This window comes from Agelaius tricolor, unplaced genomic scaffold (genome assembly GCF_023055355.1).
Source record: "Agelaius tricolor isolate 1412-34295 unplaced genomic scaffold, bAgeTri1.0.p SCAF_23, whole genome shotgun sequence".
Classification (NCBI taxonomy): Eukaryota; Metazoa; Chordata; class Aves; order Passeriformes; family Icteridae; genus Agelaius; species Agelaius tricolor.
In genome coordinates this window covers 7,844,492-7,866,601 of record NW_027269283.1, presented here as the reverse complement: position 1 = coordinate 7,866,601, position 22,110 = coordinate 7,844,492, and the positions used below count along the sequence as shown (strand labels likewise).

At 46.2% G+C, this 22,110-nt stretch overlaps 1 protein-coding gene across 1 annotated transcript; it reads right to left on the bottom strand.

Annotated features, from left to right (window-relative positions):
• Positions 1–334: 334 nt before the first annotated feature.
• CHRNA4 (cholinergic receptor nicotinic alpha 4 subunit) lies at positions 335–22,075 on the bottom strand. The gene is made up of 6 exons (XM_071446773.1): positions 21,425–22,075; positions 20,123–20,274; positions 16,581–16,625; positions 16,381–16,490; positions 6,462–7,842; positions 335–925 (listed from the first exon to the last, which is right to left on the bottom strand). Exons 1-6 carry the CDS (start codon positions 21,483–21,485, stop codon positions 800–802), a joined length of 1,875 nt encoding a protein of 624 aa, XP_071302874.1. The 5' UTR covers positions 21,486–22,075; the 3' UTR covers positions 335–799.
• Positions 22,076–22,110: the final 35 nt, after the last annotated feature.

Sequence of the window (22,110 nt, the reverse complement as noted above, 5' to 3'; positions counted from 1 at the left end):
GGTATCTTCCCCACCTACACCAAGGGTTTTACAGCTCAGGGTGACCCTCTGCTGTTTTGCAGAAGCCATAACTTGGATCCAGGAGATTTCCTCTGAAAGTACCCTAAAGAGTTACCAAGGAGGTCCCAATCTTTACCCTAAATCCTCCCTCCATTTGCCTGATTCTCATTCACCCCAAGTCTCCACAGTCTCAGGAGGGCACTGGCCAAAGTAAAATCTCTATAAAATCTGCATCTGCTGTGCTAATGATCACTGTTGGTCCCGAGCAGCCATTTCAGCCTTTCCAGACTCTCTGCCTTTACCAGCTGAACACAGACCACATCCTGCACAGGTATCCCAAATTTGGAACTTTATTTATAAAATGACTCATACAGGGACACAGTCCTGAAAGACTTCAGCCTGACAGGGCAAAGTCACTGGGCAGGGCACAGTGAGACTGCTGAGGGTGACTGGAGCTATTGCCAGGGGCTGGTTTGTGGACGCAGAGCCCCTTTCTGTGCTGCTTTAGGGACAAGCTCGTGTTCTTACACTGCTGAGTATATGTCAATGAATGCCACCATGCTATGTACAGACTTTGATAAGAACTTTTCCCCTAAATTAGATGGAGGAGATGAAAATGGCTTGGCAAAACAATGTGACCTCGGCAAGGATTCCCCAGGAGCTCGGGAGCAGCTCAAGTGAGGACACGCAGTGAATTATTCAAAGGGCTGCCTCCATTTCTCTGTTCTCTCCTTCCAGGTGAACTAAAATCCATACAGTGGGACAGTGGGACAATAATTTCTTCCCTTTGGTGCTATATTTAGATCATTCCTGCCAGCCATGGTGGGAGAAAGAGCCCAACAGTTCCCAGCAAGCACACAATGATGAACATCCAGAGGAAGATCCTGTCGATGACCATTGCAACGTACTTCCAGTCTTCCTTCACCTGGAACACAGAGGGGAGAGGCCAATTATTAACACTTACTGGAGATTAAAATTTATGAAAACTCTTAGAGCTTTACTCCAAAGCAGGATATTTTCATGTCATTGCTGAGATTGGAGGTGGAGGTCTTGCTCACACTTAGTGGAGCTATAAAACGGCAAAGCTTTATTCATCAATCACCTGAGGGATCCCCAGACTGCAGGGGTGTGCATGTGAAGTCACAAATCCCATGGATAACACACCCCTGTGTATAATTAAGGTCATCTACATGCTCACTCTCCCGTTTTCCATCAGCAGCAGCTGTAACTGGTGTGTAAATGAGGCTGTGATTCAGGCTGGGGTGGTGGGGGGTAAGAAATGACTCGTTTCCCCGTGCTCATAAAAAGATTTGCTTACAGATTAACAAAGCCAAACTCTTTCTGTGAAGGGATTTACAGCTTTGGGTGAATAAGCAGTGAAAATGAACCAGCCAATAAAAGTACCCTCACCTTCCTTTTTCCCCATTTTTGCCTTGCTGTGGGAGGATTTTCCAGCAATTCCTCACTGGGGAGTTCTAGTACAATGAGGCAGAAATGGTAAATGACTGCTTCATTAAGAACCCATATATATATATATGAAAACCTCTTTTATTACATTGCTGTTAGTAATTTCTTTCCCAGGAAGAGGCCTGATCAGATGGTAAAGCTCTGTTTGATATGACTGTACCCATTATGATTTCCTACAATTTCCCACTTGCTGATTAATAGACCCTAGGGCAGAAATTTGGCACACTGCCTTGTTCTTTGGGGAAAACATCTCAGCAGGAGCCCACTCAAACCTCCCCAGGGACTGTGAGTGGTGAAAGGAGAAGGGGACAGCAAAGCTGAAAAATGCATTTTGGTAAAGGAAGCAACCCAGCTATCAGTGCAATGGCATTTGCAGCAGAGGATGTTTCCACAGGTACAGTGGTGTTGCTGAGCTCCTTGGCTCAGTGAGCAGTTTTGTGAGCTGGGAAATGAGGAATGCACTGGAGACCATATTATATTTTCTCTGAACAAAGCATTTTCAATTTCAGGAATACCTAAATGTTGTGAAAAGCGTAAGAATGGGTTCAATGTTTTCATTCAATGGATAGGTTTATTCCTTTTAAAAGCAGCATTGAGTTAAGCCAGCCTTTCCTACTGAATAGGCAGAGAAAACAACCAGGTTCACCCTGCACTTTGTCACCTTCTTGGAAAAATCTTATCTTATGATTTTACAGCCCTCTGCATAACCATCTGTAATTAGAGTGAGTAAAAAAAATATTGACCCTTGAAACCAAAAGGAATTCTCTCATCCCAAGATTCTATAATTTCCTTGGGTTGTGAACTATAATTTATTCAAATTTATAAAATCATGTAGTGACAGGACAAGGGGGAATGGCTTTAAACTGAAATGTAGTATTTTAGATCAGAAATTAGGGAGAAATCCTTTACTGTGGGGGTGCTGAGGCCCTGGCACAGCTGTTCAGAGAAGCTGTGGCTGCCCCATCCCTGGAAAGTTCAAGGGCAGGTTGGATGGGGCAGCCACATGGCAGGTGGAATGAGATGAGCTTTAAGATCCCTTCCCACCCAAACCATTCTGTGATTCTACAGTTGTGTGATAAGAGCTCACTGGATAACTCCCTTTTGCTGCACTTATTTCCTGACCTATTCATCACTTGCTGAGAGTTGGAGCCTCTGATGCTTAAAATACCCCATGAGAAAGGCATCTAAGCAAGCTCTGGATGATTGTTTTTATGGGATTAATGTCGTATGATGTAACCAGTGTGTAAAGCAAATCTGAAATTTCCCATCTGATGTTCAGCTGGAAAGCTGGATTGAGTAAATAATGCCTCACTCTGGTGTAACAACTTTCTCTGAATATTTATGCTAGTAAAAATAAGTGCTAGATCACAGAAAGAAAAGAAACTTGATGAGTTTCTCTCTGAGTAAAGAAGAGGAAAGTGGGGGAAGAACAACTTGGACAGGAATTTGCTTCCTAGTGTAATGCTGTATGCAGAAATACTGAGCCCATTTTGAAAATGATGGCTGGGACTGCATCAGATGTTTATAAAATCAATATCCAGCTTCAGACTGAGAGCACAGAGGGTGAAATTGGAAATTAAGGGGAGATAATAATAACAAAAAAAAGAGAATGAGGGAGAGAAAATGATTTGGATTTTTTATTTTGTATTCTGCCACCACTGTAGCATCTCCTCGTGGTCCAGCAGCCCACGTGGAGTCTGATCTGCAGACATCCCTCTGACATCCATGCAGCTGCCAACATCTGCCATCACAACTCCTGACCTCTATTCTGATTAGTTTTTAAGAAGCTCACTCAAAATTATTTTTGGGAAACGATCAGGGCAAGACCCAGCTGACTCCCCCACTCTAAACTCCTGGAAAGTGGGAATCTGCAGCTCTGCCCTGGTGCAGCTCCTTGTGGGCCTGAGCCTCAGGATTTGAGTGGAGGATTGAGGGGCCTTGGTGACATCTGATCCCCAGGACCCAGAGTCTGCAACACAGATTAGAGCAGTCCCAGGCGGTTTTATTGTGCTTTGTTAAAAATAACCCTGTGAGATTATCCTGTTTCCTCCCCCTCAGCTTTATTCCTTCCCATTTTATTTTTAAATATCTTCATATCAGAGCATTCTGGAGATGCACACATGGACAGAACGACTTCCCAGATGGTGCTGGTGCTGTCTGGTTATTTTGGCTGATGTGTGACATGGAACTTGTTTTGCCTTTCAGTCTGTAATTAATTTCTAATGGCATTTCCATCTTCTGCTGGGACAATTCCACCATGTGTTTTCCCCAGTGCCCCATTGTGCCTGTATTGTTTGCAGATATCTTTCTGTAACAAACAACTGCCTCTTGCATTTCCCATTTTCTCTTCGCTGGAGCACTTAATTAAATGAGCTATTTACTTTTAATTTAGAAGCACTGCCCCTGTGGCAATGGAGCTTTAGAGAAAAAAAAATTAAAAAAAAAGACAGGAACTTAAAAGAAGCCCTGTTCTCCTTCTGGGAAGGTGAATGTCTCTGGAAATATTGCCCACAAGACAGCAAGATGTGTCTCAGCAGCTGCATCAGAGGTGCCTGCTGATAGATTTATTGAAGACTTCCATGAAGAAATGCCACAATTTGATTTTAAGATGAAAGCAAATTTCTGAGTACTGATTTTTCCCCCCCAATAAATTCTCATTTTATTAGATCCGTTCTGCTCCTCACAGTATATTTCAGTTCCAGAAGATCGTTTTCCTTCTTCTTTTTCATTTCCACTGGGAGAAAAAAAATTGTGCTTTCCTACTTTATGTTACTTGGGTCCAGAGAGGGAAAATAGTGCAGCCCCACAATGGAGTCAGCATTATCCCCCTCTATCTGAAAACTCAAACTCTGCCTTCTGTGCCAACCACAGCTGCTGTGGAACAGTGGAGAAAGGTCACCCCGAGTCCCCAGGGGAGCCCTCAGAGCTGCCCACAGCTCATTGCTGGATATTTTCCTGGTGCATTTCCTCACAGCCTGGGCTGGCAGGAGCTTGGGTCAGAGATCAAAGGCTCAAAGCTGCTCCTTTTCTTCTGCTTTTGATGTTTAGCACTGTAAATAGCTTTCTCCTCAGGATGATCACTTAATTTCAAGAGGGAAGAGCAGTAGAAGGTATCAGAAGAAAATTTGTGGCTTTTGAAGACTGCTTCATTAAAAAAAATTAAGAAGAAGGAACCGAAAATATTGAGTCCATTCTTGTTAACACCAACCAGCTCAGCAGGGAGAATCATTTGAAATGGGAAGTATTATTGGTGTAATATTTTTTCATTTGCACCATGGGGAAAAAATTGAGCTAAACTCAACTGACATCCAAGGGTTTACTTGTGATTATTGCCAGAGGGAGAGAGCAGACTTTAATTCCTGCACTCCTAATGTGCTTCTGAAGTGCTTTACCCTGGCAAGGAGTTTTGGACTGGCAACTAATGAAGATGAGGATTCACAGCCCATCTCTGCCACAGATTTGTTCTGTGACCTTGAACAGAAAGTTTGTGTTTCAGCTGTAACTCCTCAATGTAAGGAATTAACAGTTCCTTCCTCAGAGGGATGCTGTGAAGCAAAATCCATTGAAGAAAAGAGGCCCTTAACTATGATACCAAAGAGTATAGAAATGGACAGCAGTATTTAGGCTTTTCTTGCTGCTGCTCACTGCTGTGAAAAATGCAAATAAAAGACACTGTCTATGCTCAGGAAGTCTTGTATAAACACACTATGACTTGCACTGATTCTAAATCTTAAGAAATGTAAACTGTGGACAAAGCTAAAAAGCCCCTTTTGCATATGGATCTGCTCAGGAAAAGGTAGATAAGACTTTTCTTTAGGAAGATAACTAACATCAGGTTGTCTTGTGCCACCTTTCATTATGGCCATAATTACTGGCACACAATATCCATAGTCTGTCGCAGACATCTTTCATGAAAAATCCTTTCTTAGGATTTTTCCTTGTGAGAAGCTGCAGTTTTCAGCAACCAAAGTAAACAATGGTTATCTGCTGCTGTGGAATGCAACAGGTGGACCCGTGATTGGTCTCCTGTGGGTGTTTGGATTTCTTGACCACTCATGGCAGAGCTGGCTCTTGCTCTCTGTCTGAGACACAGATCTTTGTTATTCATTCTTTTTCTATTCTTAGCTTAGCTAGCTGCTGAAGAAACCTTTTCCTTTCTTTTGCTTTTTAGTATAGTCTAATATAACATATATCATAAAATAATAAATCAAGCCTTCTGATCATGGAGTCAACATTCTCGTCTCTTCTTCATCCTGAAAACCCTTGTGACCACAGTCACAATAGTCCTGCAGGAAAGAGCTACAAGAGCTGTGAAAGGATGTGGCATTTGTTATGTGCATCAGTGTCTCCATGAAAAGAAATCCTTTCAGCCTCTACTCCCTTTATTTGTAGCCATATTTACCCCCACAGAATAAGCAGGAAATTTGTTCCCCCACATCCCTGCACAGACCCAACTGCTCCAGTGGAAGTCCACTAATAAAGAATCACATCATGATACATGAGGAGAGCTGAACAGACCCTGCAGAATCCCCACACTACTACAGCTCCCCACAGCCTGCTTGGGCAATTTTGTTTCCTGGGCTCCACAGTAACAGTCAGTGGTTAATAAAAAGCAGAGAGTGTGATTTCCCCATTTGTCAGAGGCTTAAATAAGAAATAAGTCTCTGTTCCTGTGAGATGGCTGCATTTTGGTTCTCTCACAAACCTAACTGCTTCTTTGCTGCTTAACAACAATTTATTCCTATTTTCTGCTGGAGAATCCATTGTTCTAGAGCAGCCCTGAGCATGACCTGTCTGTGCTGCCCCCTTGGCCATCATCCCAAGACCCCAAGGACACCTCCAGCTGTGCCTACAGTGGCCAAAACCCACACCAGAGGCATGACTGAACCTGCCTCAACACGCACACACCCTGCACAGCTCAAGGCTTGCTGTGGCTCCCTTAGCAGCTCATTTCTGACCCTCTGAAGGAGAGCAGGCTCCGTTGGGACACTCACCGAGAAATCGGCGTCCTCCGCCCGCAGGTGGTCTGCGATGTAGTGAACCCCCTCCACTGCCAGCTTCAGGGCTGGGGACATCAGCACCAGGTGCTGCTCTTTGGAGCCGTGGCTCTTGCTCCCCTGGGCTGCTGTGCCGGCCATGTCACCCTTTTTGCACTTGCACTTGCACTGAGGGGGCTTGTGCTGGGGCTGCTCCCTGTTGAGGTGGCAGCGCTGGGATGCTGGAGAGCCGCTGGAGTGGCCGTTGGTCTGGGAGGAGTCCTCCTGCAGGTAGCAGTACTGGATGCTCCGGGACCTGCAGCGGATTGTCCCCTCCTCTGCCTTGCTGGGGCTGTACATCTGCTGCACACTCAGTGACCTGCCTTTCAGGACAGAGGTGGCCTGGCTGTCGCTCAGGGGGTGGCAGGAGGGCTGTGGAGAGGAGCAGGTCACCTGTACGGGCTCTGGGTGCAGCACAGAGTACTGCCCAGAGGGGGACTTGCAGATGGGCTGAGGCTTGGCTGGCTCCTCGAGGTGGGCACAGAAGGAGGAGGTGGGGGATGGCTCGTTGCTCTGGGGGCTGGGGGAGGATGAGGTAGTGAAGTTGGGTTCCACGTCCATCTCGGACCAAAGCCTCGGCGCGTTGGTGATTTTGTGCATGGACTCGATGAGCTTCTTGCAATTGTCCTTCACTGTGGAGGGACGTTTCATGAAAAGGATCCGTGGGACCACGTCGAGGAAGACCCTCCTCACCCAGTCTGGCATGGTGTGGGTGCGGGGGGAGCGGTGGTGCACGTTGAGCACGAAGACAGTGATGATGATGGACAAGGTGACGAATATCATGGTGAAGAGGAGGTACTCCCCAATCAGAGGGATGACCAAGGAGGTGGAGGGGATGATCTCCGTGATGAGCAGCAGGAACACAGTGAGGGACAGCAGCACGGAGATGCACAGGGTGATCTTCTCTCCACACTCAGAGGGCAGGTAAAAGACCAGGACGGTCAGGCAGGAGATCAGCAGGCAGGGGATGATCAGGTTGATGGTGTAGAACAGCGGCAGCCTCCGGATAATGAAGGAATAAGTTATATCAGGGTAGATCTCTGTGCAGCACTCGTATTTCTTGCTGTTGTAGTTGCCCACAGCGTTGATGATGACCCATTCCCCACTCTCCCAGTAGTCCAGCTGGTCTACATGGCTGTGCATGCTCACCAAGTCTATCTTGGCTTTGTCGTAGGTCCAGGAGCCAAACTTCATCGTGCAGTTTTGCTGGTCAAAGGGGAAGAAGGTGACATCGATGCTGCAGGAGCTTTTATAGATAGCAGGGGGCATCCATTTAATTCTCCCGTCGTAGAAGAGGTGAGCCTTGGTCAGGTGGGTGACTGCAAAGTCACCATCAGCACTGGGGACAGATGGAAGACAAATAATGGCTCAGACTTCTCTAGGACATGTCAACTCTGGTAAGGAAATAGGATATTTAGTGCCTGGCTTCCAAATGACCTGAGAGATGCAAGAAGCACATCATGTCCAAACACTGGATCCATCTACTCTGGTCCAGTGGATTTTGGGCTCTTGGCTTACACAAGCCCTGGAATTCATGCACATGTCAGCCTTTCCCCAAGACAAGTCAGTTCTTTGGTGTGATTATACCCAGGTTTTCCCCAGAGGTGTCCCAGATGTGCTCTGGAATGAGTTGAGTTTGTTTTAGATGTGGGAGGAAGTGCTATCAGATAGTGTAGCTGTGGGCTGGGCAGAATTATTTGCAAAAGTTGCTAAAAATGAGAGTATTGGGTCATCACCCAGTCTTTTATGTGAAAAACAGCAAGAACATCCTATTAGTAGGAATAATGAACATTAATCTTTTGATTTCCCAGTCAGGAAGAGAATTGAATTTTGTGGTGTCTTCTCACAGAAACCCTCGACTGGGGGTTATCAGATAAACAGATAACAGCTCAGGAGTTTGTATTGGATAAATTGCATGAATAAATTGCATTTTCCAGACTTTTGGAGGAAGAACCAGAGTTACAAACAGCAGCACTGCCAGACAAAGGACAGGCTGTTCAGGGGAAGAGAGCTTCTGCTAAAAACTTGAGATGAATTATTCAGGCTGATACAGATAGAAAGCTCTCTGCTCCTGCCCAGTGCTTCTGGCTGGAGCCAGCCCAGCCTGCAGTTGCCAAAATCCCTGGGCCCTGCTCTGCTGCTTCAGTGCCCAGATGTGCCCTGACAGCAGCCACACAGGGACAGGGGACACACCTCTCCTCCTCCCCGCCAGCAGCCAGATCATCAACACACGGGTGATCCAGCAGGGCTCCTCGAGCTGCACAAGGCACAGGAACTTTCTGAATTAATTTCTTTAGGAGACCATTCATTTATCAGCCTGATAATTGATTTTTTTTTTTAAAGGACTTTTTGATAGTTTCATAGGATCATGGAATGGTTTGAGTTGGAAAGGACCTTAAAGACAATGTGATTTCAACTCCCTGCCATGGAAGTTTCTTTTTTTTCCCCCTTCCACTAGAGCAGATTGCACCAATCCCCACCCAATCTGGCCAGGAACAATTCCAGGGCTGAGACAGCTACAGCTTCTCTGGGCAGCCTGCGCCAGGGCCTCACAACTCACATCACATATTTCCACTTGCCCTGTGAAAGTTCCTAAAAATGGCACTGGTGTTGTATTGGGAAATAGTGGCAGATCTGGCACTTGCTGAGCTGCCTTGGCTAACACAGTTTCTGGGCAGAGATGGAAATGTCCCCAGTCCTCAGGAACACAGCACAGATGTCCTTGAGACAATTTTCTAGGTTGTTTGAATTAATGGAAAAATAAACTCAGAATTCTTGTGTGGTGGAGAACCAGGTTTTACTAAACTCTTCCTTGTTCTTTGTGTTCTTTGGGGCACATTTTGGGAAAACCAAAAGAACACAAAAGGACATAGTGCCTTTTGGCTTCTAAACTGCATTTTTTCTAAAGATTTAAAACACTTTGAAATAAAAAAGTGAAAACTACATAAAAAACTCTCACAAAGAGATTAAGACAAAATCAGCATGGTGATCTACACTGAAGCAAACAACCTGGGCCATTGTACAATCCATCCAGCTTACCTCTTCTTTCTTGAATCTAATTTACACTCCAGAATATGTGATTTGGATAAAAATCACCTTTTTTTTTTTTTTTTTTTCTCCTGGGTTTTGCCAGGAGCACAGTAAAGCCAGATTGAGACATGAAACATGCACAGCAAGTGACAGTCCAGTGCTTGCTGTTCTTGGTGGTTTTCTTTTTAAATCTCAATAGGAATATGGAATCCAATTCTGCATTTAATGATATCTCTGAGGCATGATTAAATACCTCATTAACGGAGCAATATTTTTAATTGGATCTTATTAAAGAAAAGAGATTATGAGCTTCCACTATGAGTGTTTCCCTTCTTAGGTAGAACAGTGTGTAAGTGGCTGGAAACACTTACACAGGTGTGTAATTTTTCTTTGGAAAACTCTTAGAAAAAACCATGCTAAACTCTTGCTAAAATGGCATCCAGGAATGATAATAACTCATGTAACTGTGTTTCATTCCCAGAAATGCCTTCCCTGGCAGTTTTGCAGTTTCTGTGTGATCACCACACTCCTCTTCTGCAAGCGCAGATGGAACCATTGCAACGCTGCAGATCTTGTGTGTCACTTGTTTCTCTAAATTATCTGCTTTTTAATGAGGAGCATTTTTTTTTTTATTTTTTAATTGCTCACCTAACAAACCCAGCTTCATGCTGGGCCCTCTTTGGCTCACATTTTTACAAGTAACACTGGCACTGCCTTCCAGGCTGGATTTTGCCTGCAGTGCCACAGCAGGAGTGAACCCAGCTGCAGAACATCTCCTTGGATTTAGTCAGTTATTGACTCTGAGGAGCCACAAAACACCCTGGGATGCTCCTGCCTCACCAGCCCATAGGACTATGAAGGAACTCCTGACTTTACTGAGTGTGTTTGGATTTCTCATTGCAGTTCAGTGCAGAGGAATTTGTAAGCAGGGTAAATCAGCCATGCTGTGTACACAGGATATATCCCAGCCAGCCACATCATGCAAAGGCAGCATTCCCACTTGTCTCACCCTTCATGCATCCATACATTTCTGCCTCCTTCCCCAAGATTTCCACCCACAAGCATATGTGGACCTTCAAGCATATGTTTAGTGGATGGGAAGCTGTGCCTGCTGGCACCCTGCCCATGCAGGGCAGCCTGCAGAGATTCTCTCTCCCCTCCTGTGTGAGACTCTGATTCTGCTCCTCTCCACACGAGAGAGGGAGCAAACGAGGTCACCTGGCTGTTGAGTGCCTTCCAAAGTCTCTCCCCACTCTCCAAGGGATGAAGGTGAGACAACCAACTGCAAACACAGCCTGCAGTTGGGAGACTGGGGAAACCCTGTGTTCTTTTGGACAGCTTTGCTGTGGGAAAACCCATTGCTGTTCCTACAGCCCTGAGTGCACCACGTGCATATTGCCTTAGACAGGAAGGTGGGAGACCTGATGAAGTGGGACAGAGAAAATGTGCAGACATTCCTCTGGAGCAGTGGCACGTTCCCATCCCACTTAGTGGAGATCACTCTGTTGTGACAGTTGTCATGAAAATCCAGCTGGAAGAAGGCGTGAGTGCAAGGTAAACATCACAAGAACTGCAGAATTCAGATCATCAGGCTCTCATGGTTACTCTGACCTGACAGTTTTAAAAATATGTCAGTAATAAAGAACTGGAGCTCTTATATTTTTATGTCAAACACAGCAGTGCACACCATGAAAGTGAGAAGACAATTACTTATTTTTTTCCAAAAAAAAAAAAAAAAGCTGCTGTGTGCTTCAGCCTTTGATTTCTCATTTTGAGAAGAAAGGCTGCTCTACTAAATCTCCTAACTTTATAAGGGTTTAAGGATGGCATTGCTTTACTGACATCTACCAGCCATATTCAACTAAAAAGCTCTGCTGACAGAGAACTTCTATTTTCTTTTGACATTTTCTATTTTCCTGCAGTTGGGAGATACACCATCTCACAAAATTAAGTGTTTTCAGAGTGCATCTAAATCAGGCACACATTTATTTTAATTTCTGGTGACGCAACTTAAATCCAAACAGACCTTTAAAAGCCTGAAAATTATCTATACACACATATGGATATAGTAGAATGTCCTCACTTTAGGCATTTTTCATCAAAGAGCAGTAATAAAGAAAAATTGTGGCATTAGGAGCCTGCACCCTTTTGGTACACATTACAGAGATGCTTCTGGAATGTTCAGATTGAAATTCTCTTCAAAGGGAAACCAGAAAATATTTACTGGAGAATGTCTACTGATTTGTGCTACCAAATAACTCAAATGCACTGCTTGGAAGGCACCTCTGGAACTGTTTCCTGCCCAAAACTCCCTGCTCAAAGCAGGTCAGCTACAAGAGGACATGTGTTTTTACCTAGCTGGGTTTTAAATAGCCCCAGGATCTTGGCAACTTGGGTACAAAACTTCCTGGGTACCCAGGGGAGATGTTTGTGCATTGATGGGACTTCCTTCAGTCACCTCCCAGCTTTTGCTGGGTTTAGTGTTTAGGAACCAGCAGTACCTAAGGATGGTTTAATTGTTGCTCAGCAAAGCAGGCACCGTTCTCAGCAAAGGCTGTGCCACACCAGCGGAACGAGCACAGGGGGCTCAGGAGGCTCTGACTCTGCTGGGTTGGTGCATTTTGCTCCAATTCCCCCCCTTGCCAAGGATCCTTGCCAGCACTTTGAAGGCAGAGCTCCTGCTCTGTCCTTAGAATGGCAGGAGCAGCCCTTGGGTGTGAACAGAGCAGCAGCCCAGAGAGGGATCCCTCCTGAATATTTCCTTCCATCAGCTCCTGCATTGCTGGGTAGAGCTTGGCAGCAAACCTCAAAGCATCTGAAGATGTCCCTCTCCAGAAAAACAATCACTGAACCTGCCAGAAGAATCAGGAGAACTGGAGGGTGAATTAGTGATTTTTTTTTTTTTGGCCTATTATAAATATAGCTGGTGCAGAATGATGAGATCTGTGCCAATGCACATAAAGAAAAATGTCAAGTATGTTTCCAATTTTAAAGGTTACACTGGGGCATCTTTTGGTATTTCTCCTCCAAAGAGCTTTGGGATGAGTCATAAAACCAGTGTTACTCCATAAATCTAACTGGTTGCAAACATCACAGTGTAGCTCACAAGAACAAGCTGCTACAGTACTTTTCAAAAAAAACTCTTTGCATTTCCATGATTTTCAAAAGCTGCCTGACAGATGATCTTCTTACCCCATCCAGTAATCCCTTTGTGTCCATTTTATCTCTGGATGAATTCCTCAAGATATTTCCTACCCTTAATTACAGAAATTTGTATTTGATTTTCCTTCACATCTGATCTTGTCTTTTTTCTTTCTTTTTTTTCGGTAACTGTGGAGTCTAAGGCAGGGATTACTTTCTGGAACAGTTAATCCCAGAAAATACCAAGAAAAGAGAAACTTCTGAATTCTCAATATTCCCAGTAGCTTCTTCCCAGGTTTTACAACCACCAGGCTGGAGAAGACAAATGCTGTGATAATACCATGACTATCCAGCTGAAAACCAGCATTAGGCTCAAGGACACGGGCTTGGGTTGCCCTGGGCAGCCTTTAGCAGCTGGACTTTCAGGGCTTTCTCTGTGCTTTCAGGGGTTTATCCTCTGGAGGTCCTATGCTGAACAAGGGACTCAACACAGTGGTGGAGAAGCAAAAAAAAAACCAACCAAAAAACCCCACCACAAACAAAAAATGCAACCCCCAAGAGCTTATTCCTTCATTAGAGAAAAAAATACAATTAATGTTTTTTACTTCAAATATACAAAGAAAAACTAAAATGTGCTTCAAAGCCATTCATGAATGGAAAAACAAATCAATGCAGAGGATTAGATAATTCATTTAGAAATGATTTGGTGGAGCCTGAAGAGCCTTTACAACCTCAGATAAGGAACAACCTGGTTTTTTGGCAAAGAGGAGGCTTTGTCACTTCACTATGAGGAACTCATATTCCTCTGTTGTACATATGTTATGTCACATCCAGTAGAAACTATTTGCAGAGTCTTGGAACTTATCTCATCATGCCTGAAAATTCAACAGCACATTAATTTCCCTGTAGGATATTAATTTCTTTTCAGATTCCTTATGAATGTTGACAACTACATTTAGTCTCTAGGCCAAACCAGCTGAATTTACTGATTTAATTTGGGTCTCTAGAGTGAGCAAATGGAATGTTTTTTACAATAATGAGCCAAGATATGAGAGTAACCTCACAACAAAGGGTTAGGTTTCCTTAAAGATGTAAATCTGAAATCAATTGAAATTTTACCATTTCTGCAATATATAGCCCAAGATGAAAACAGGAGGGGTATTTGTATAATCTTTCCTAAAGGAGAACATCCCAAAGAGAAATATCATATTTCAATAATATTTTAAGCAATAATCAGCTCTCACTAAACAGCCTGAAGACAGCAAAAGGTCAGTGTGGCCTCTTGATCTCTTCCACCAAGGTTTCTTTCCACATTCTCTTCCTCTCAGAGACCCAGAATCATTTCTAGCTATGTTATACTCCCTCTAAACTCTACACGTATTTGGGTAAAATATGAGATGGACTCCTTGTTAGCATCACCATGGCTAATCACTGTCATTTCCAGCTGAGATGCCCAGCAGGAGAAGCCCTGGCTGGGAATGCAATTGGTGAAATGCTGTGCAAAAGAGCCTCACCTTGGTGTCCCCTCACTCTGCAGGTTTTGCCTTGCATTTGCCCTGCAATCCCTAAAATATCTGAAGCCTGATGCAGATATTGACTGCAGCTCCAGATGTGTTTGGTAGGAAGCTGGGTGGAAGAAAGAAGAACATTTCAGGGCAGAAAACATTCTGCATAAGAACAAAGGGAAATGCAGCAGTGAACACACATGGAATTACTGGAAACCCACTCATGTCTGGTGCCTAAGCTACATCCATGTTTAATTCATGGATAAAGTAACCAATTAAAAATGCATGATAGACTCATGACAACCAACAGACAAATGCATGATTATTAATGGATCAAAGGAGGGAAGCAGCCTGGATTTGGGGAGCTGGGCACGAGATCTCCCTGTGTCAGCAGGTCCCAGGTCAGTCAGATTTGTTACTGCAAGTCAGAGCAGCAAGGTCGGCAGGACTGAAAGACTCTCACAGGCCAGAAGAGGAAGAGAAGGACATTCTGGAGTAGCTGCTGTGGCCAGGAGATCAGACCTGGAGTCCCTGTAGAGACTCAAGTGACAGCAGCAGTGAACTACAACAACAGGGCAGAGTGTGTGAGGGACAGGAGCCAAAGGCATCCCAGCTCAAGGGTTGGGTGTTCTGGACATCTGGGGGATGTCTTCAGCATGAAACCACAAAATGTCCAGAGACCTAAAGGATACCAAGGTCTCCTGGAGTGTTCCTCATCTCTGGAAGTGCCCAAGGCAAGGTTGAGCAGGGCTTTGAGCATCCCAGTCTAGTGGAAAGTGTCCCTGCCACTGGGATGAGATAATGTTTACGTTCTTTTTCATCCCAAACCATTCTGTCACTCTGTGATTCCTTATTTCCATCCTCATCAGCCCTGTTGAGCCAAGGGAGAGGAAGCAGAGGTGACATGTCAGCTTCTTCTGTTCTGGTAGCTCCAACAAAAGGATGGTTTGATGCACAAAGGTGCCATGTAATTTCCTTTGGCACCATAGTCCACCACAACAACCACCAGAAGCTCCAAAAATAATATTCCTTGCCATTGTCATGAATTAAACAAGAATGACAAGGACATTATTTTTTCCTTCCAGTGGAAGCTGTGAACATCTTTCTTGGCTGCCAAGTGAGGCACTTTTGATGCACTATTCATGTTCAGAGTGTGTCCCTGGAGGGCAGGAAGGTCCAAGTGCCTCTGAATGAATCATTTCCATTGGGCTAATCTCTGAAAGGTGCACAGTGAGGATGCAGTGATTTCCGAGAGGTCTGCAATCACTCCACTCCACTGAGGATCCAGAATGAGCTAATGGGAAGGATAACAGCCCCTGAAGTCTCCAAAGCTCACAGTCCCCTGGGCAGATTCCAGCTTCAGCCATTTATTTTGGTTTTCAAACAGAAGCAAAATCATATCAAGCTAGAACCAGGCAACTGTTTATTAAAACCAAGCCTGGCTGCTGCTGTGAGAGTTTTCTCTGAGTGTCAGCCACATGCAAAGATGCTTTTCTTTGATGCCTGCAGCAAGTGTTTTCTCTGGGGCCTGTGCTGGGCTGGGGGACTGGGATATCTGACATCCTGGGAGGCTGGGGAGCTGTGGTGGAGGCTCCAGGGAGAAAACAGCCTTGGCACTTGGGCAGCATCTCTAAGAATATCAACAGGCTCCAAAGGAAAGAAAGAAAACCACAAGCTGCTCCCTAGGAAGTGTCCTTACAAAGAACAGATTACAAGTACCTGCAATAAGGAACAAGTACCTATTTAGAAATCATTCCAGAATGGTATTTAGCTGACCTGAAGCTCCTGTTTGTAGATGCACAAGCCTGACATGTTTCAGCATATTTTCCTTATTTAAGCCCATCATCAGTAATTGGCTTTTCCAGTTGATGGTGATGAATTAGGGGAGAGCTCCTGGGTGAAATGAAATTGAAGAGGACTGAAAGCTCAAATCCAGCTTAATTGTGCATCTGACATGTGAAGAGAAAACAATACCTGGCATCCCCCAACAAAGCTGGCTGCCCAGAGGAAGGATCATCAGGAGAGCAAAGCCCCTGTGATCAATGTCAGTCCTGTCATTTAAGGCATGTTATAGAATCTACATGCACCCCGACCGCAGAGAACGAAATAAAGTGGAATTATTGCAGGAAACATTTTAACCTCATGAGCAGGGAAACTTTGCAAGGATGGGTTTGCCCTCTGGTCACGGTGCTCACACTCACTTGTTGTAAAGGACAATGTCTGGTCTCCAGATGAGCTCCGAGGGGATTCGGATGGAGGTGACATTTTCATACTCCTGGGGGTCCCAGCGCAGCTTGTAGTCATGCCACTCCTGCCAAAAATGAGGTGGTTACAAAGCTGGGAGAGTTCAGCAGAAAAACTGAAAAGAAATATGGAAAAACACATTTTTGGGGGCACCCACCTGCTTCACCCACACATTCGTGGTCATCATTTGATTTTTCTCATCCTGAAATGCAAGATCAGATATTGGTTACAGGAGCAGATTAAGAGGCCCAAAGAACCCTCTTAATATCCCTTAATTGTATTTCATTTACGTAATTACAAATCACCTCTGCAATAAATGTAAGTTCTGTCTTGGAAATAAAAAGCAGATGTTTCTGTCATTTGACATGGGACAGGGCACAGCTGTCTGATGCCACTGAACAGCTGAGCCTGCACCTAAGCAATCCTGTGAGCAGATGGACTGGAATTTATTGGGATTTTGCTCAGTGCTGATGGATTCAGCCTGGGATGATGATAGCAGGTAGAGGAAAAAGCTCCCCAGCCTGCCTTTGACCTGAGCACTGAAGGAGGGGAGTGATGGGTATATAAACCCTGACTCACACACATGTGCTGGATTCCAGTGCTCAGCTTCATCTGCAAGGGTGTTCTCTTGTGCAACATTACCCATGGGCACAGTTCTGGGAACAAGAAGCTCAGCAGCATTTCTTCTTCTACCAACTAGAGGAGCTTGTGGCACTATGGATTGGGTTTTCTGAACCAACCCCAGCTGCTCTACTGACAAGGATTTCTTGGGCAGCCTGGCGCATTTCCATCAGTGGGTAGACTTTCTATGCACAAATAGCATGGAAAAGTAGGACTGTATATACATATTTAAATAATGTCAGGCATTTATAATGCTGGCAGCACTGCAGTAGAGTTAATTACTGTTTGCTGCTTGCCTTTTGTGCCCTCTCAAAGTGACTCAGATGAATTATTACGTGGGGCAGAGCCTAGTGCTGGTCTGCCTGAAGTGTCCCACCAGAGCTCAGGGTTTATTTGTGGGGTTTTTTATCTCTTGCCTTGGTTGGCACCAAACCCAGCTGAGTTGGCAGAGCTCAGCTGACAGCAAACTGCTCATCATTAACCTTGCTCTTGTGGCAGTTCAGGATTGATTGTGAACACTAAAACCCAGGAGGTTTAGGGGGAGCTCTGCCTCCTCTTCCCTGAGCCTCCTCAATGCTGTTGTGGCACCAGATGTGCCACCTGAGCAGAGATTCTCTGCCCTGGGGTTAGGGACCAGAAGCATGTGGACAGAGGAGGAATACAAAAAAACTCCAGTGAGAAACAGAGGGAGAGAAAAAATCCAGCTGCTTCTTTGGGTGCTGATGGGAGATGGAGATGAAGAATGCCAAGACCTGGACCAATCCTTGAGAACCTGCTTCTTCTACCATTTTGCAATTCAAGCACCTGAGAGTCTCCACCACAACCCCAGCACTGGGCATCCTGATATAGCAGGTGCTGCCTTTTCCTGGAATTCTCTCTGGAACCACCCACCCTTGGTGGAAGTTGCTGCCCATCACCACACCATCCTCCTGACCCCAGTGAAGCACAGCTCCAGTCCCAGGGGATTATCTGAGAGGGGTTTGCAATGTGATAATGGCAAAGTTCCTTCTCAGCTGGATGCTCCCCATGGAGCCAGCCCAGAGGGCAGCAGTGACTCCACAGCCATGGGGGTGTTGCACTGCCTGGTCCCTTCTCTCAAGGGGAGCACAGCTCCTGCAGACACACAGGGACAGGAATCCAAGTGTGTCTCTGGGTGGCTGCTCCTGGACACGTATTTCACCTCTACCCCCTTATTCCTGGTCCCAGAAAACCCTCAGCAGTCCAGGGTGAGGTAAGAGCATGCAGGAATGTAGAGTTCCCCATTGATTTCTGTTCCCCTGCCCCCAGCTTTTGTCAGCAGGAGCTGGGGTTTGAATACAGCTCTGATTTCCCTTTCAGACTCCTTGTCGTGTCTAACAACTGCAGCAGGGTCTGCACCAAAACTGTCACTGTCAGGAAGGGGGAGAGGAGCTGAAGAGCCACAGTGGTGGCAGGAGTGTCCCCAGCCACAGACTGGGGCAGCAGGGGTGAGAGCTCTCCTCAGCCATGCCCACAGGTCCCAGCACAGCTCTGCCTGCAAGCTGCACTCCTAACCACTGACATGGTTTTAAGGAGATTAATTTTTCTTAAGTAAACTGGGAAAGCTCTGTGGAGCAGGTGTATCGATCCCCCCTCTTCCACGATTCAGCAGCTGCATAATGGAAATCTCTCTCATGCCTCCACAGTCACTAATGTCTTATCTTTAGTCTTATCAATTATTCAGATGAGAACCATGCAACTTCAACATTAGCAACTGCAAACAGCCCTGGAAGCCTCAGGCTGATGTGAGAGTGAGGAGGGGAATGGAAGACCATGGTTGTGCTGCAAAGCTGGAAGTGGATGGCTTCTGCACCAGGAGATGAGACTCTCCAGCAACTGGTGTCTTTGATTCCCCACCCCTGAACCATCTCAGCTGTTTCCTTTTCATCTCAAAAATCTGATTTCAAAATATAAAACTGTGTGGAGAGTCATCTGTTAGGATTGCCCCACACCAGTAATGTCTTTAGGTTGCATTATTCTCTCCATTGTCACAGGAATCACAAGATGGTTTGTATTGGTAGAGGCTTCAAAGCTCATCCAGTTCCAACCCTCTCTAACACCTTCCATTAAACCAGGCTGATCAAAGCCTCATCCAGCCTGGCCTTGAACATTTCCAGGGCTGGGGCATTATCATCCCTTTCATTCTGCCACATGACTGCAGTAAAAAATGACAGGGACTCCCCTCTTCTGAAAAACAGGGGCTTGGACAAGATGGCCTTTAAAGGTCCCTTCCAACCTCAACCCTTCTATGAAAGCCAGCCCAATACCTGCTCAAAGAGTGTGCAGCTGCACAGACACTGTCCTGGTAAGTGCCACATGCAAGTAGGGACAGGAAGGAGAAAAATGCAGGAGGAAGATCTGCACAAGCTCTAAAGCCTGTGAGTGTGTCTGGCATCTGCAGCCCTGCAGGGACCTCCTTTGTCCAGCACTTGACCCCAACACACTGTGCCAGATAATCCCATAAATACTGTTACAGTGCACATCAGTCTGCGTGCAGACCACTCTGTTTTGTACAGGGCATATTCAGTTTGCATGTGTGACTTCTACCAGAGCAAACACTCAGAATTTTCTTGTTAATATCTGCAAGATTAGCTAAACCCCTCAAAACTTTCATTTGCAGAAACCTCTTCAGGCAATCTCTCTTCCCAAGGCGTGCAAAGCACTGTCCCTATTAGCTTGTGTAAATTAGTGTTAATGATCATGGCTCAAATTCCAAATTAGTTATTTGATTTATTATTTTGCCAGAATTCTCTGGCATTTATGCCAACAGCTCCACTGCCCTGCTGTGATCAGTCCCATGGGTTTTGATAGGGAATTTGGGATTTTGCCTGTAGTAAATGAAGAGTAGAGGATCCACTTTGATTCCCAGCTACTCACATGAGTCCCCCCGTGTTCCACCAGCTCCGTCTGCATGATCGCTATTCTCTGCTGAGGGCAGAGCCTTCCCAACCCACCCCTGGGTCAGCCAGTAAAGCCCACACAGGAGCCCACACCAGGAGCCTCTCCCTGGGCCCAGCCTGGCTAATTTTGACCTTGGTTGCACAAAGAGGCTGCACTTACGACATCGATGAGCTGCGCGATGGAGAGGCCGAAGCGCACCAGGACCACGTCCGAGATGTTGGCCACGGGACGGGACCACTTGTTATAACCAGAGAAGAGTTTCTTCAGGAGCCTCTCCTCTGCATGGGCTCGGGTCTCCACGTGGCCAAAGGCTGTGGGGAAGGAATGAAAACACCTGCAGGTCCACGGAGTCTTCTCCAGAGGGAAACTCCAGCAAGCCACAGCTTGGGGACACATGGGAGGGTGATGCTGCTTGGGTGATTTGTCTCCCCTGACATTGCCAGGTATTCCTCACTCTATTCACCCACTAATCCAAAGCAGGGTTGGTCTGAATAAAGTGGGAACACTGGTAATACCATCTAGAAAACACTTCATGAGCCATTCTTCCCTGAATCTGGTCTAATTTTTATGGCCACTTTGTGGCAAGTTTCTAGCACTGGAGTCTGCAAGCAGGGAAGAGGGATGCTAGAAGGGCAAGCCAAAAAGGAAAAAGCGGCCTCCTGCTGGGAAATAGGGATTTTGGATCAGATTTACGCATAAAAAACTGGCGTTACATCTATTAGAAAAAAAAGGCAGACTGAAATTCAGCTCTTTAACATGCTTAGTGGACATTTCCCAAAAACAATGGGAGAAGGAAGAGGATGGTGGACAGCACAAGTTGGATAACAAGATCCCAGTTTTTCTCAGGCATAACTTTAAAAGTTGGAGGCTGCAAGGAGCAGCCCTGACCCCGCACGTAGGCTCCAGGAGCTGTCAGAGGTGCCTGGTAGTTGTTAAAAATTAAAGCCACGTTTCATCCAGGGGCTGCTGGAGGAGCTGCTGTACCAGACAGAGGGGAGAGGGAGCCGGGGGCTGTCCCCACGTCCCTCCTGGAATATGGCTTCTACTTAGTCTGCAGCTGCCCTGGATTATACAAAGGGAAGCATTAGCTGAGCGCTGGCTGTGCTCTCCCCAGCCGGAGCTGTAGCCCCGAGACACATTAACACACTTTACCCAGGGAAGAAAAGCCCAGGCAAGAAGCAGGATGCTGAGCCCCCGTCTGGATTCTCCCTCCTGTCCCCTTCCCAGCGTGGCTTTAACCCTTTCTCCATCAAACCAGACAAAAGGAGCAGAGACTAAAGGCAAAGCACTGCCCAGCAGAGGCTGGTGCTCAGGGGACCAGAAATGGTGGGGCAGAAGGTGGAGGAGTCAGGGAAACTCCCTGTTGAACAGCGGCAGCTCTCTGCAGCGTGTTTTTGAGAGGGATGAGGGAGCAAAGAGCTAAAGAGCAGAGCAAGGGGAGAAGAGCTTTCTCAAACTTACCGGGGAAAATGCTGGCACACAGCAGCAGGAGGAGGTTTCTCTTAGGCACGAGAAATCCCATGGTGGAGCAGAGCTTCAGTGTGCAGAGCCTCCCGTCAGGGCAACTTCTCCGCTCTGAGCCTCTGGGTCCTCCAGGTTCATTCCCCTAAACTCCTTTCGCTCTCTCTCCCTCTGGGAAGGGATAGCAGCTGGTGCTTTGTTTCTGTTGGTTTTTTTCCCTTCTCTCTTCTGAGTGATCTCCAGCTCTTGCTCCTCGAAGGATGGATGCTCTTTGCTGGGACGCTGCTCTCGTTCACTCGCAGCGCTGTGCCAGGGATGCAGAGAGCTCCTGGGAGAGCCCGGGCTGCCCAGCCTGCCTGGGCTCTCCTCTGCTCCTCTCCCCTTTCATTCAGGGGGCTTGGCTGCCGGTTTGTTTGCTGCTGCTGCTTTCAGCCTTCCCCCAGCCCTTGGGGCAGCCTTTGCTCGGGTTCTGCTGCTGACGGGCCACCGATGATGCCTCTGGAGCAGAGAGCGAGCACAGCGTGTTTGTATATTTAATGTAGTCAGTCCTGCCCGCCTCCTGCTTAGGAGGAGGAGGAGGAGGAGGAGGAGGAGGAGGAGGAGAGAATGCCTGCTCTCCAGCAAACAGGCTGCAGGGAGGAAAACTTTTGCAGGAGAAATAAAGGGGGAGATGGAGAGCCCAGCTG